Source organism: Solea senegalensis, linkage group LG2 (assembly GCF_019176455.1).
Source record: "Solea senegalensis isolate Sse05_10M linkage group LG2, IFAPA_SoseM_1, whole genome shotgun sequence".
In the NCBI taxonomy this organism is placed as follows: domain Eukaryota; kingdom Metazoa; phylum Chordata; class Actinopteri; order Pleuronectiformes; family Soleidae; genus Solea; species Solea senegalensis.
Window position 1 is genome coordinate 5,047,731 of NC_058022.1, and position 15,702 is coordinate 5,063,432.

The window sequence follows — 15,702 nt, forward strand, 5'->3', positions numbered from 1 at the left end:
GGAAAATAGTCGTGTTAGAAACTTATTTAAGAATCCTGAACTCAATACGACTGACTTTATTTGCACGTAAACTTACTATCTACTGAGAAATTGACTTTTACAGGCTTAAAATATCAGTGAACTGGACATGGAATTTACAGTTTGAGGAATCTTGAACTCAAAGTGACACCAAAGTGTGTCTTCTGTCTCTTATGTCTTCTAATCACCTGACCCCTCTGACCCCTCTGCCCTCTCTGCCCCCTCTGACCCCTCTGACCCTCTCTGAGCAGAGTGCCTACCGCATGTTTACGAGCAACACCTGCCTGAAGCACATGATCAGTAAGGTGCGCCGGGACGCTCATTACTTTGAGCGCTACCAGCACAACCGCGACCTTGTCACCTTCCTCAACATGTTCTCCAACAAGCAGCTGGAGCTTCCTCGAGGTTGGGAGATGAAGCACGACCACACTGGGAAGGTGCGTGTGTCTGCGATCCTTTTAAGTGATCGTTCGGGGTCACTTTACCTCACCGTTTGACAGCCTTCTCCAGCTGAGGACTGAAGTTTGTTTCTATTTGTGAACCACATGTTCTCCTGCACCAAAGTCCATAGACAGAATCTGTGTTTTTAGCTCACAGAGACACAGGAGCTGCAGGTTTACTTCTGCATCATTTGGTAAGTTTGTGTCACCTCGGTAAATCAGAATTTATGATTTAAAACACTGAAGTCACAAAATAAGATATTTGTTTTAATGATGGAGACAGTGGTGGATTAACAGCTACTGTTATGTAAAATCACTGATTGTTTCTATGGACTTTGGTGCAGGAGAAAAAGAACTTTGATTTCTTCTCAGAAAAGGCAGTCTAATGGCAAAATAAAGTGTGTCTTATGTGAGTTCTTGGCGTATGTTATTAGATTTTTGACGATATTATCACTTTTCACGAAGAAGCAAAACAATTTGAATTAAATTGAGCAAACAAACATGAACCACAAAATCAAAATACACTAATTGCAAGTAAAATATCAATTTAATCATTCAAAATTATTGTATTGGCTGTTTGGAGTCACTGTCTGTCTGGAACACGGTCGTAATATCTCAGAGATACACCTTATTGGATGTCGGTGGGGAAAACTTGGGGGAAATGACTTGACGGACAGTAACTCCTAGACTGTGACCACTTCTGGTCCATAACCCAGTAGCCAATCAACAGGCAGCTTCCTAAGGTCTGCCTCAGAATAGCAAACCATCAAAATAGCAAACAAAATTTTTTTTTTTGTGTTATTTGCTTCTTAAAAAGGAGTAGGAGGCACAAAAAGGCCCGTCATCAGTGCCTTTGTGTCAGTTCTTCATATAACCCCACCTTAAAAAAGACATGAACTATCCCTTTAGCACTGAAGAGGCCCATGTGTGTGCAGTGATTACAGTACAGTGTGCACACGTCAGCGTGTGACCTCACATAACTGTCAGTATTTGGTTCTCCCTCTCGCAGCCCTTCTTTGTGGACCACAACTGTCGCTCCACGACCTTCATCGATCCACGGCTGCCGCTCCAGAGTTCGCGCTCGACCGGGCTGCTGGCCCACCGCCAGCACCTGAGCCGCCAGCGCAGCCACAGTGCTGGGGAGGTGAGAGAAATACCCGGCACTCGTCACCTGGAGTCAACTCGACAACAACAACAACAACACTGCAGTGTTTATAAAGGGCAGCGTGGAGGAGAGAAATGCTCAGTGACTCTCTGCAGTGTTAGCACAGATGGGATGTTAATGATGCTGGGGTCCTGTGGTGAAGCCATCGAGTAGAACATCAGTGCTGCTGGTAATGCAGCAGCACAAAGTTAACGCTGCCGTCAGTGAAAATCTGCATTTAATAGCTCTATTTCCTGACAGCTGTCGCTTACGTAATGTGATAAAATACCATGGTTCTCAAACTATGGTACGTATGTGAGTTTCGTCTGGTGGTACTCTTAGAAGTACTCTTCTACTGTATATACCGGGGTATGTGATCAGAGCAGAGCTGAGGAACTTTGACCAGAGTGTGTAGAAAATGATACAAATGATAATAGTAAATAATAATTCAATAATTAGAGTCACCTCATCGCTCACTCCATCTTGATCTAATTTCACTATAACAGTGTGTGAGGAAAATATAATATAGTATACTGTAATGTATAGTATAGTATAATTTTGTATAGTACAGCATATTGTACAATTGTTTGGTGTATTGTATACTATAATATAATATTGTATAGTATAATATTGTATCGTTAGTAGTGTATAGTGTATATTATAGTATGGTTTATGGTATGGTATAGTATAGTTTAGTATAGTATAATATAGTGTAGTATATTGTAGTATAGTATGGTTTATAGTATAGTATAGTATAGTACAGAATAGAATAGAATAGAATAGTACAGTACAGTTTAGTATAGTACAGTACAGAATAGAATAGTACAGTACAGTACAGTACAATATAGTATAGTACAGTACAGAATAGTGGTGTTGTTCTCAGAACCAGGGTGCGACCTGATGCCTCTCTTTGTCACAGGTAGTGGATGACACTCGCCAAACCAACCCACCCATCATGCCCCGCCCCTCCAGCACCTTCAGCGGCTCCAGTCGGAGTCAGTACCACGATGTCGTTCCTGTGGGTGAGTCCGGCACAATCACACACTAACACTCACACTCACGCTCACTCACACCATGAAGTAAGTGTGTGTGTGTGTGTGATCACAGCACATAATTCTCATTCTCTCTCTCTCTCTCTCGTCGTCCCTCTGCCAGCCTACAATGACAAGATAGTGGCGTTTCTACGGCAACCCAACATCTTTGAGATCCTGCAGGAGCGGCAGCCCGAGCTTGCCAGGAACCATTCGCTCAAGTATGTCCTCCTTAAGTGTCTCTCTGTCTTTGTCTCCGCGTCCTCCCGAGCCTTGTTCACCTTCATCACCTCCATTATCATCATCATCAGTCAACCTGAACACACAGTTAACCTTTAACCCTGATGGATTGTGCCAGTTTTACCCCTGACGTGTGACTAGTGCTGTGTGTGACGGTGTGTCTTTGTGTACTTGTATGTGTGTCTTTGCGAGGGGGTTGGAATTAGGTTTATGTCAGGGACAGGTTTAAGAAACAACAAAAGTGGAAAATGGACGGCACGTCAAATGCAGTGTCCTAACAAGAATAGTGTTTATATGTGTGTTTGCAGAGAGAAGGTGCAGTTTATTCGCACTGAGGGAGTGAACGGGCTGGCTCGTCTCTCCAGCGACGCTGACCTTGTCATGCTGCTGAGGTCAGTCCTGTGCATGTCTCTGATTGGTAACTCCACCACCTTCAAAACAATAATACAGCAAATCCAGCTTTAAACTGTTGTTTCTCTAGCTTATTCGAGGAGGAGGTGATGTCATACGTGCCACCGTTACTGCACCCGGGTTACTGCCTCTCCTCGCCTCAGAGCTCCCCTGGTAAGTCTCACTCTGTCTCGCTCTGTCTCGCATTTATTGACAAGATGCACCTTATCTCAACATTATTAAATTCCTTCCCGGGTTATGAAATGCCACATATTCTTTTTTATTATTAAACAAACAAAGCGATTTCACAGTATCTTATTATACTGTCGCTAACATGCCCTGATGTCAGAAACACTCACACTCACAATCACATAAAATAACCACAATCCACATCTATTCATCCATCCATTATTTACCAATTAATCCTAACATTTGAGGGTCGTGGGGGGGGAGCTGGGTAATCCCAGCTGTCATAATGCAACAACCAATCACTGTCACATTCACACCTGAAGTCAGTTTAGAGTGTCCAGTCAACCTAATCCCCAATTTACATGTTTTTGGATTGTGGGAAGAAGCTGGAATATCTAGAGAGAACCCACACAATCCACAAAAAAAAAAAAATCCACAAACTGGCGACTTTCTTTGTACCGCGCTCGCTGTCTCACCTCCATTTGACCATATAAGAAGGCATATTTTTCCAAAATAACAAAGCATTACAATCTGAAAGCTCAGCCAAAACTAATTATGTAAAAAAAGCTATCATGAAATACACCGATTTGACTACTTTAATGTTAGTTTACTTGATTGTAGATCAAATTACAACCATTCAACATCTTCAAAATAAAAGAGCAATAGGTGTACATATGTGCTGTGTATACATAATTATATTACCAAAATAAAATGAGATGATTCACTTCAAGGGACTATCCAATAATAAATTCAAATTCAAAAATTTTAAAACAGTCCAGCTTTACCTCGTCTCCACTGGGGATCATTAAAATCTCCCCGTGTCTCTGCCTCCCCCTTTTTTTTTATTCTTCACTGTGACATTTTCCTCCTCCCTCCTTTCTTGTCGTTCTCTCCATCTCAGGCACTCAGAGAGCCAATGCCCGAGCGCCCGCTCCCTACAAGCGAGACTTTGAGGCAAAACTGAGGAACTTCTATCGAAAGCTGGAGACAAAGGGATACGGCCAAGGACCGGGGAAAGTCAAGTATGTTGGAAAGGGATCGCCTCATTTACCACTGCTCTCTGTGTGTGTATACACTGTATAACTCTGTGTGTGTGTGTGTGTGTTCCCAGGTTGATCATACGCAGGGACCACCTTCTGGAGGACGCCTTTAACCAGATCATGTGTTACTCCCGTAAAGACCTGCAGAGGAGTAAACTCTACGTCAGCTTTGTGGGCGAGGATGGGTGAGACACCCCCCCCCCCCTTTAATTTCCCTATCAAGTGTGCAAAGCGTGTATTCCTCTACCCCGCTACTGATTTAATGTGGCAAATGCAAATCAGCATTACTGTAATCTCCACAGCGTATAATGACGCAAGCTTTGATTACATCACAGGTGAATGAGCAGCCGGCTCTTTATTAAGATGATTGACGGCGTCCATGTGGTTTTACAGATGGTATTTTGCTGAAAAAAATAAAATAAAAATAAACATCTTCGACACACGCAATTGTTCCTTTAATTGGTTTGCAGTTGCATAACATATTTACACTGTGTGTATTACGGTGTGTGTGTGTGTGTGTGTTTTGCAGACTGGACTACAGTGGACCCTCCAGAGAGTTCTTCTTCCTGGTGTCCAGAGAACTCTTCAACCCGTATTATGGCCTGTTTGAATATTCAGCCAACGACACGTACACAGTCCAGATCAGCCCCATGTCTGCCTTTGTGGACAACCACCACGAGTGGTGAGGTTTACACGCTCATGTGTCTGTAGCATGTTCTGCATCTGTATAATTAGTCCCTCTCTCTCTGTGTGTGTGTGTGTGTGTGTGTGTGTGTGTGTTTGCCGGAGCTGGGCGTGCTGTCGTGCTGTCAGTGAAGCGGTCGCTCTGTCTTGCTTGGTTGTGTTGTCGATCCCAAAATAGCATGAAGCAATTTGGTGGAAATTGTTTCATCAGCCTGTGGCTCCACTGCTCGGTCCTTGCTTAAGTGACAGTGATTGGATGGACAGGTGGATGGATGGATGGATGAATGGCTGAGTAGATGGATAATCACGCCTGGGCCATACTCGAGGTGGATTTATAGTCTATACACAATGTGTTGGTCATACAAATTGGGGATTTTTAGTCTTTTTGGGACCAGAGATCTCTTACAAGAGAGACTAATTTTCACCATAATCCTTAAACAAATTTCTATTTCTAAATATCTCTGAAACATTTCAGCCTGAAAAAGTTTATGTAAGTCATGAACATCAACACAGACAGACAGACTGAGTGTAAACCCTCTGTATATTGTAGGTGTGGGAATCATGAGGTACCCTAACAATACCATACGCGATACATCAGAGGTGTCAAACTGTGGCCTGCGGGCCACCACTATCACGTTATAAATATAATGGCCCGCGACCTCCTCCTCCTTTAAACACCGCACATGTGACAGAGGCACAGCTGCCAGCGAGGTGACAGAATACAGACACAAGAAAATGCTAATTATATTTGCATTATTTTTATAACACAGTTAGTGTTTTAATCACAATTGTCCATGTTGTTATTTATTTGTCTGTTTTTTGATATTAACAGATTTATTTTGTGTGAAATATGCATCATTCCATGTCAACACAAGGACTTTTACTCTGAAATCTGTGAAATATCATCATGAATATCTTAACTGCAATATCACGATGGACTATAGCGTCATCATTTTAAGCTTATATGGCCCACCCTCTACTGGACATATTAAAATATCACCTGTGTTTCCTGTGCCGTGTCCTAGGTTTCGCTTCAGCGGGCGGATCCTGGGCCTCGCTCTCGTCCATCAGTATCTGCTGGACGCCTTCTTCACTCGACCTTTCTACAAGGGGCTTCTTCGCATGTACGTACCCTCAGTCAAGTGTTATAATAGACAGATAGATGTTAAACGCATCAGAAAAAAAGTCATTCTCTCTTCATTTCAGTGTTACTGTAGAATTGAAATTTATTATACACTCTAGTAATAAGAATCACATTAAATCGGACCGAAAATTATTTTATTTGGCATTAAATAAAAAAAAAATGGACCCTTACAATTCCACATCTTGACTAATAATAATTAATAATAGCAATATAAGGTCCAATATGCAATACTTGAGCACTAATAGTCGTTATAGTTGAGCGTTTAATGCCAGTAAGATACCTGGCTATGTCTATTTCTTATCATGGAAACTAACCCTGGTCTTATTTCTCTGAAGCCTTATTTTACCCAAAATTGTGCTTTCTGTGGAAGTGAATCCAGATCCAGTCATAGACACGTTGACCTACTTTCCTCCAGCTGGCTTTTTTCTGCTATTGCACAAATGATGTGCAGAGTGCGGCTTTGTTACGACCCGTGTTTACTGTCGGGCTCCCGGGTGGAACTCGCACATGATCACAACATACACATCATATACAGGACATCCTGAACTCATCCTGAACTCCGAGTTTTCAGGAAACAGGGTCGCGTCGTGAGTAATGCGGGGAGTTTTCAAAAGGTTCTCGTCTCCTGGTGAAGCTGGTAAACAATAGCATTTTGAACACGGCACATTATACACGTAGACCACACGTCCTCACACCGGAGGCTTGGTAACAGCACACAAAGACAGAGTGTGACATCACTCTCACGCTCTGAACATCATTACTCTACTTGATATTAACCCTTGGTAAATTGACGTGGGAATCATGCAAAACTCCTTATATGGACATCCTGGGGTGTGTGTTTATAGGTCACATTAGGATTTACAAAATGTGTTTTTTCATCTTCTTATGTGTTGTTGAATCCAAGTTATGATTCATTTTATATTGCATTGTTTTTGTTTTATAACGGGAGTTGCGATAATTGTGTAGAAGTCACAAAATAGACAGTTTTTATTGCATAGTGAACTTTGAACTATGATGTATTTCAAAATTTCACAAGTTTTTCTTATTTAATCAGTTTTGAGTACTTTTTGCTCAGGTGTGTTAGTTAGTTAGTTAATGAAAATCAGATTGCCTACAGGTTGTGCTGAAAAAAAGGATATAAGACACTCTATATTGCGCTTTCTTATAGCCTCTGTGTATACGTTTTAACATATTTGTTTCCTGACATTGTGAAGCTGAATGTTGCCTATTTGGCTTTAAAAAACAACAATGAAACTGCTTATTCACTGTCTCCTTGGCAACACTATACATCCTGTGTACCTCACCCGTATGATGATGCAAACAGCAGTATCAAAACATCAAAAATAAAGGAATAGTAGAACGCAAGTCCTTTCCATTTCAGCTAAAACGTGTACTGACAAAGCATAAACGTCTGTGAGTGAAGGAATGAACAGCAAAGACTGTTTTATATGCAAATAGATAAAAGAAATATACTTATAATACTTTCATTTAAATATAGCCCAATATTAGTATAAGGTCCTCTCTCATATCTACATATCTCTAGGGATATGTAACAAATTGCTTCTTGGGTTTATGTTATATTTTACTTGTCTGTCTCTTATTCATCAGTTAATTGATCTTCAGCCTCCCTCTTTACAATCAGCCGTGGTTTATGAGCAGGACAGCTGGTCTGTGTGTGTGTGTTTAACCTCTGACCCTTTCCATGCACAGTCCGTGTGACCTGAGTGACCTGGAGTTCCTGGACGAGGAGTTCCACCAGAGCCTTCAGTGGATGAAGGACAACGACATTGAAGACATGCTGGACCTCACCTTCACTGTCAACGAGGAGGTTTTTGGACAGGTACGTTCAGAGACATTTTTTAAGTGTGTTTGTACGAGATATTGACACATTGCCGTTGAGTGTGACCTGACCCTGGAAATAAAATCTACGCCTGCTTAAGTCTATCATATGTTAAGAATAGGTTCTGTGTTTGTTCCTCATGGTTTTTCTTGCCTGTTTTAGCCATGAAGAAAGGAGTTTTCACTCTCCCATTCAAAACTCCATAGAGGAAACCATCAATTTTAGCTCACAGCTGCTGGTCTACTGTTGCTGCCAACATTGGCATGTTGCTGCCAATACCTCCCTGAACCATACCTGTTTCTCAAAAACTAAACTTCCTTTGTAATTTCTCCCCACATCTGCCTGCAACTGTGCAGATCACAGAGCGAGAGCTGAAGCCGGGCGGGGCTGGTATCCCCGTGTCCGAGAAGAACAAGAAGGAGTATATTGAGCGAATGGTCAAGTGGCGTATAGAGAGAGGCGTGGCCCAGCAGACAGAGAGCCTCGTCCGAGGCTTCTATGAGGTACGGTACCACATGTTGGATCTCCTAGTGTCTTTACGTTGTTGTTGTTACACACACACACACACACACACACATTCCCTCATTTTCAAGACAAAAACGAAACAAGAAGTTGAAAATTTCAGTGAATTTGACATATATACATTCACTAATCCCAAAATTGATCAAATGTGTCAGTCTGTTGATTCAGCAGATTCAGGTTATATTCTCCATTATTTGGACCTCTGTCACGATGCCCATCCCTGGCTCGAGGCCCGGGCTGCAGCCACTTTCTCCTGACAGCTTTCTTACTGGTCGCTAATAATATCTTCAGTAAATATTTGTCTTGTGCCGAGAGATGAGCTGCGATGTTAACCCAGGTATACTGTGGAGAAAAAATACTCCGAAACATCACCAGAAATGTTCTGTAATGTACTGTAATCTGTAATCCAGGGAAACTCAAAATGTACTTGTTTATTTACATGTTAATGTCTTGAACAACAACTTGTTTGTACATTTCCCAAAAGTATGTTTATACCAGAAAGGAAACATTATAATGAACTATATAATTTAAGTGTATGGAGTCCGAACTGTGCAGTGTGGTGATGTAACAAAGTACAAATACTTAGGTACGTTTTATGTCAGAAAATGACTTTTGATACTTAAGTACAGAAAATGTCACATAATTTAAGACTTTTTACTTCAGTAATATTATAAAAAATTGACTTCAACTTCTACTTAAGTCATTTCCTGGTAACATACCCTTTAAGGTACTTTACATAAGACTGACACTGCACACACTCTTAGTAAATCACCTGTCAACTGTTGAAGCCTGTCACAGTAATGTGATTTCCTAACAGATTATTAAAAAAAAGTCCAACATTGTCCGTAATAACCGGTCAGAACATTGCTTTGTCTACCTCTGTGTGAACGACATGTGTGTCTGTGTTGGTTCATAGGCCCTGGTTCACTAAACAAATCAAACCACTTGCTTTATTTGGTGTAAACAAAGTGATGGAAACTTTCTCCTCAGCGATGTTTGTCCGTGTGCCATCTGCCTCGCCGTGTTTTCACACTGCAGAGCTGCCGGGGCTGTGTTTTCACAGAGCTCTGCGACGCCTCAGACATACTAATGTATGTGGGAGGACTGTGATAAATGACTGCATATGTTTTTTTTTCTTCTTTCCCTTTGCTCATCTGTCTGCGTGCGTGTGTGCGTGTTGTTTCTTAGGTGGTGGATGTGCGGCTGGTGTCGGTGTTCGATGCCAGGGAGCTGGAGCTGGTGATTGCAGGCACTGCAGAGATCGACCTGGCAGACTGGAGGAACAACACAGAATACAGAGGAGGTAGATAAAGCTGCACGTGTAGATCCAGAGTACTAGAGAGCACTCTCAACCAGATTTTTTAAAATGAATTGAATAAAAATACGTAGATGACAGCTGATCCACTACATTGGAACATTGGGAACTACTATTCCCCTCAAGATCCAAAATGATTTATTTTGTGGTTAGACAGACTTTTCAAAGTCTGTATTGGAACAATCTGTATATTTATGTCTAAAACGGCCTCATTGTGGTGCAGATGAGACATTTATTTGAATCAAAACAAAGGATTTCATATACTCAGAGTCAGTTTCCTGTTGGAAATTGCTGCCTAACAACAAGATTAAGTGACAAACACTCTTTATAGACTGTATAGACTTTAAAAAAAGTTTTTCCTTGTGTCCACGTGCAGTCAGGTGTATGTAAGACCCTTAAAAAAAACACCTGAACTATGACTCTAACAGGCCCTGATTCTTGATTTTGAGAACTATTCCCAATTTCTAATTTAAACTTCCTTATTGGCTTTTACTTTAATGTATTTACAATGAGCACTGGGAACTTACCGGAAAGTTACTGGTACTTAATTAGTGTTATATATATTGTGTGTAGTGCTCAGACGCAAGTGCCAGTGTCCAGAGCATTTATAAGAGATTATATTAAAGGGCTTTTTAAGGGTCTGGCCAACGCAGCTTGAAAAGCCGCCAGCAGCTGGAAGAGAACTCAACCTGACAGTCAGGCCGTGACTCAGTGTGAGACTCTTTTAATAGAGGGATCGACTGAGACGGACAAAACAACTCCGAGCCATTAAACATTAAACAGCAGAGACCAGTCAAACATCACGGTGTACGAATGGTGGGACGGAAGCTCGGGGGGAGGAGAGGGGAGGAGGGGAGGGGAGGAACACGAGATGCAGATCTTATTTGTTATGCATCTGACTCATGCGCCATCACCATCCAACCTTCTCCCCAGGTTACCATGACAACCACATAGTGATTCGCTGGTTCTGGGCAGCTGTGGAGAGATTCAACAATGAGCAGAGGCTGAGGCTGCTGCAGGTAGGGCACGTGGGCGACCGCACGCACACGGGGTGGCCCCCCTGTGGAGGCTGGGTGCACTGCAGGGGTGCCTCCACACCACACCACACCACACAATTGTGTGTCTGTGTATACACTTTAAAGGTCCAGTGTGTAAGACGCAGTGACATCTAATGGTGAGACTGCAGATTGCAACAAATGGCCCTCTCTTTCCAAATTCATGTCAGGGAACTACGGTGGCCTTCACATACCAGAAAGGAAGCTGTTTTTCTTGATTTACTTTGTAACTTCTGCTTCAAAACACAACATGCATGCTCTGGCTGGTTTGTCCATCTGCTGTGGAAACACATTTGATTTTAAAATGCTTATACACTAAAATAAACACGTTTGTGGTTAGTATGAGAGTAAGTCCTCCCTAAATGTCACACACTGGACCTTTACCAATGAAAAACGACAAAGGTTTTCACACTTTCTGTAACTTTTGTGGCCTCTCTGTCTCTAGTTTGTGACAGGGACCTCCAGTATTCCCTACGAGGGCTTTGCCTCTCTGCGGGGGAGTAATGGACCTCGCAGATTCTGTGTGGAGAAATGGGGAAAAATCACCTCCTTACCCAGGTAGGGTTACTGACTAACTGCACTTTTATAAGAAACATGATGATTATGTCACTTTTACACAGGAAACACAATTTTTGTTATTGTATTCTTTTTTTTAATTCTTATTATTACATTATTATTATTATTACATTTATCTATTTCTTTTGGCTTTTGTTAGTTTGGCATTCATGTAGACAGCAAAGGAAGAATTACATTGCACAGAGAAACATGTTTTCTTACTCTACGCATGACAATAAACACTGAATTTGTCGACCAGTTTTCTTTAAATTGATGCCTGCTTGCTCAAAATCATCCTCATGATCTAATACTGAACTGAACAAACCGAACAACTAGATAAAAACAAAATTATCCGCTTACTAATCTTTTTGAAAACTGTACATGAACCTCTGGAACCACACGGTTGGTGTAGTGGTTTCGCAGTCTTGTCTTTGCAGCAAGAGGACCCTGGGTTCTGGACTTTATCGGAACAAGGGCCTTTCTGCATGGAGTTTGCATGTTCTCCCCGTGTGTGTGCATGGTTGTTCTCCGGGTTCTCCGGGTTCTCCGGTTTCCTGCCACAGTCCAAAAACATACATACAGATTAGGCAAAATCTTACACTCTAAATTGACCGTAGGTGTGAGAGTGGATGGTTGTCCACAGTGACCTGTCCACAGTCCCTCATGTGGAGAATAAAGCGATAGAAGATGAATGAATGAATGAAGTGCATAATCTCATAATCTCCTGTGTGCCTCCGTGTCTCCACAGGGCTCACACTTGCTTTAATCGCCTGGACCTCCCACCGTACCCGTCCTTCTCCATGCTCTACGAGAAGCTGGTCACCGCTGTCGAGGAAACGAGCACCTTCGGTTTGGAATAATCCCAGGTTTTTACTCCAGACAGTGAAGCACCTGGAAAAACAAAACTAATACCCTCAAATGGCAACTACCCCCCACCCGTGGAAAACACTTTTTTTTTTTTTTTTTAAACCGTTTTTCTTTCTATCTTTTTTTGGTCACCCAGCACACTGGATTCATTTCCAATTCTCCGCCTCTCTCTCTCTGACATTCCTGATCAAGAGAACACCTTCTGGATGACGGGCGGAGAATTGAAAAGCAGTTCTAAGTTTCCCTGTTCTCATGGTAACCTTTGTTCAATGAGCCACACGTGTGCTTTATCTCTGCAGTTAACGTCCGTCCTTGGTTTCTAGAGATTTCCGGCGTCTCGCCTCCTCTTATTACTTCCAACTTGCACCTCAGAGACAGCTGCTCCTGTCTCCCTCCCTGGACCTCCAATCTGTGTCCTTCCTGCACTGAGGCTGCAGTCTTATAAACTATAACACACACACACACACATACATACACTACACTCACACCACAGACTGACATGAACTCGACACAGCATCTGAAGAATTGGGTGTGGGCATTTTTGAAGTCAGCCGTTTCAAAATACGATGAATCAGACGCGTTTACAGGAGCGGTAGAATCTCCAGGTGACGGCACCGAGCACGTGGGTCACACGCACATAACACAAGAGGCAGAACACTCAGAACTTCCCCTTCCATGTTCTCACACGCTCTCACTCTCGATCTGGCAGGAGAAGTTCCAGAGAATGTCCAGATTTTGCAGACATTTGGGTTCTCGCGTACAGTACAACGTCCTCTGGACAATCTCCAGAGGACGTGTCTCGCATATCAGTGTGTGTCTGAAAGCAGATGATTGATCCAGTGCGATGATGGCGGCAGCAGATTCTGGTCAGGACTGTTGCCTCTTAAATAGAGCTCTTTTATGAGCTGGAAAGGTAAATAAAGGGCAGAACAGAAGGAGAAGATCTGCACACCTTTGAGTTCCTGTTGAAGGAAAGTTTGTTGCCAGTGATGTTTCCTCAGTTCCAATACCCACTATTCATATCTATCTATCCTGTCACCATAAATCAGGGTTGCTTTTACTGTAATGTTGAATTCATTTGGTCTTTCTTCTTCTCCTCAGCAGATTATCTTTTCACGATTGTTGATTTGTCATTGATTTTTACTCCAGAGTGCTGGTATTTATTTAAATTGTTGCCCCTTTTTTTAACAATAGGAGACAGCAGATTATTTTGTACTAAATTGGTGCTAAGTCACTAAAAATACCAAAAACTGACTGATTTTATGTAAGTAATGTTCAACTTATACAGAATTTTTATCTGAAATATAAGTGCACACCTGTGCAGATGCAGATTGAAGACATGTGTCAATAAATGTTTATTTAAATTTAGCACTTTTAAACAAAAATATATCTATATTATTATAATAACTATTATATTTGATAAGAAATCACCACCATCTATTGACAATCGGCTGCCCTGAATTTTAGAGAAATAATAATAATAATAATTACGTAACATTATTTCTATGATGCGTCCTTCCTCTTAAAATGAGCTCTGTCGGAACTGACTGATGGAGAGTTTTTTGAGCAGTAGAATTCACTTTTTATACGTTTTAATGGCCACTTAATGTATGTTTTCAGTCATATACCAGCTCTTTACTGTTTGCAGCTGTGCAATGTCGCTGTTTCCTCCGTCTGTCATGACATAAAAACAAATCACTTCCTGTGAGCAGTGCCGGAATGTCGCGGGACGACACGAGAGCTACTGTGAACACTGCTTTACTGGGGAACGCTGGTGGGCTTAGTCACAATTGTATGAACTCAATTTGACATTTTCTTAGTTAATATTTAAAAGCCACGCACGACAACTGCTTTAAGCAGAGATTGGGCCCACAAATTTCTGGTACTATAAATACAGTCTGTAGAAAGAAATGTACACGTCACACATGGGCAAGAACACCACATCAAAATGTATTTTAAAATAAAACACCCAACTCATAAATGTGTCAAAAAGAAAAAAAAAAATCAGAAATACTGCCCATCCCTTTATACCATACATATTAAAACAGGTCATAATAATAATAGTAAGTATTTCATAAATGGCTCAAGTTTAATAGACATCGTACATTATAAAGTGATATTAAAAGTGCCTGTTTTTCCAGACATAGTCAAAGTAAGCATATACAAGTGAAGAATATACAGTGTGCAGATCTTCTCCTACTTTTTTGCCTCGTATGAGATTTTATTTAATCCATAATAATGGATTCTTTTTTCTATTTTGGCTTTGAGAGGAAAACAAACACACAAACAAACAGTTGTGTACTTTTCTTTCTTTCATTATTCACATTCACACCCAGGTTAGATAGAAAAATGCAGGGTTTCCTGTCGTTTAAATTCGTCCACACGCTCTCTCTCTCTTTCTCTCTCTCTCTCACAGATGACTCACAAGGCTACTGATGTAATTAATCAGCTCCCACTCTTGTGTAAAAGTAATGAATGTACCAAATTAGTGGCTGAATGTACGGACTGTGCTTTGCCACTGAGGGAAAAACCTTGCACAGGCTGCAGAGCGATATAGATGTGACACAAGATTGATGTAATAGATATTTATTTTAGTGCCTCTTTGGTTTCCCTGACCATTAAATGAAAATGTACGATGGACACTTTTCCTATGCCCCCATCTGACTCACAAATCAATAACTATGAAAACTGAGGGAGCTGCGGGTTAAGTTCTTTTAACAGATGTCAACACAAGGGGGCAGTGAAGCCATAGTGAATGACCGACCTGAGCGGGTGTGACAATGATGATGCAGATATTCTACTTGAAAGGTTTAGTTCAGTTGTTTATTTGAAGTGTGCTTGTAGGACGTACAATGCAAAAGCCCATAGAGAAAACACGTGATTTTACATCACAGCTCACAGAAGTTGTTGATCCACTTCTGCCTCCAATAGTGAGTTCAAATGTGTTATTTTGTCACTTCTATGTTTGGAATGCTCGGTTCGGTTTCACCTGAGCTACACAAACTTACTAAATGAGGCAGCAGTCGACCAGAATCTCCCGTGTCCCTGCAAGGTAAAAACGCTGATTTCTCAATGGACTTTGGTGTGGGAGAGAGTGAGCTGTTTACATGTTTTAGTTCTCAGTCCTAAAATGCCAACATATTCTTAGTTTAATGCAGTAAGCCTTGTGAGGTAAAATTAGCATTTTTCTTTGTGTCTCCGCTCATACAACCACACTTCAAAAAATAC

The 15,702-nt window shown here is 41.5% G+C and overlaps 1 protein-coding gene across 1 annotated transcript in view; it reads left to right on the forward strand.

Moving 5' to 3' along the window:
• hecw2a (HECT, C2 and WW domain containing E3 ubiquitin protein ligase 2a) overlaps positions 1–15,129 on the forward strand; it is a 37,441-nt gene extending 22,312 nt beyond the window's left edge. The window contains exons 15-30 of the mRNA XM_044019514.1: positions 270–455; positions 1,468–1,602; positions 2,522–2,624; positions 2,758–2,854; positions 3,182–3,265; positions 3,355–3,437; positions 4,354–4,474; positions 4,564–4,677; positions 5,022–5,174; positions 6,202–6,300; positions 8,031–8,160; positions 8,517–8,663; positions 9,871–9,985; positions 10,931–11,016; positions 11,498–11,610; positions 12,356–15,129. Of these exons, the coding sequence (XP_043875449.1) occupies positions 270–455; positions 1,468–1,602; positions 2,522–2,624; positions 2,758–2,854; positions 3,182–3,265; positions 3,355–3,437; positions 4,354–4,474; positions 4,564–4,677; positions 5,022–5,174; positions 6,202–6,300; positions 8,031–8,160; positions 8,517–8,663; positions 9,871–9,985; positions 10,931–11,016; positions 11,498–11,610; positions 12,356–12,467 (1,878 nt within the window). The 3' untranslated portion in view covers positions 12,468–15,129. The remainder of the gene's footprint in view (positions 1–269; positions 456–1,467; positions 1,603–2,521; positions 2,625–2,757; positions 2,855–3,181; positions 3,266–3,354; positions 3,438–4,353; positions 4,475–4,563; positions 4,678–5,021; positions 5,175–6,201; positions 6,301–8,030; positions 8,161–8,516; positions 8,664–9,870; positions 9,986–10,930; positions 11,017–11,497; positions 11,611–12,355) is intronic.
• The last annotated feature ends 573 nt before the right edge of the window (positions 15,130–15,702 follow it).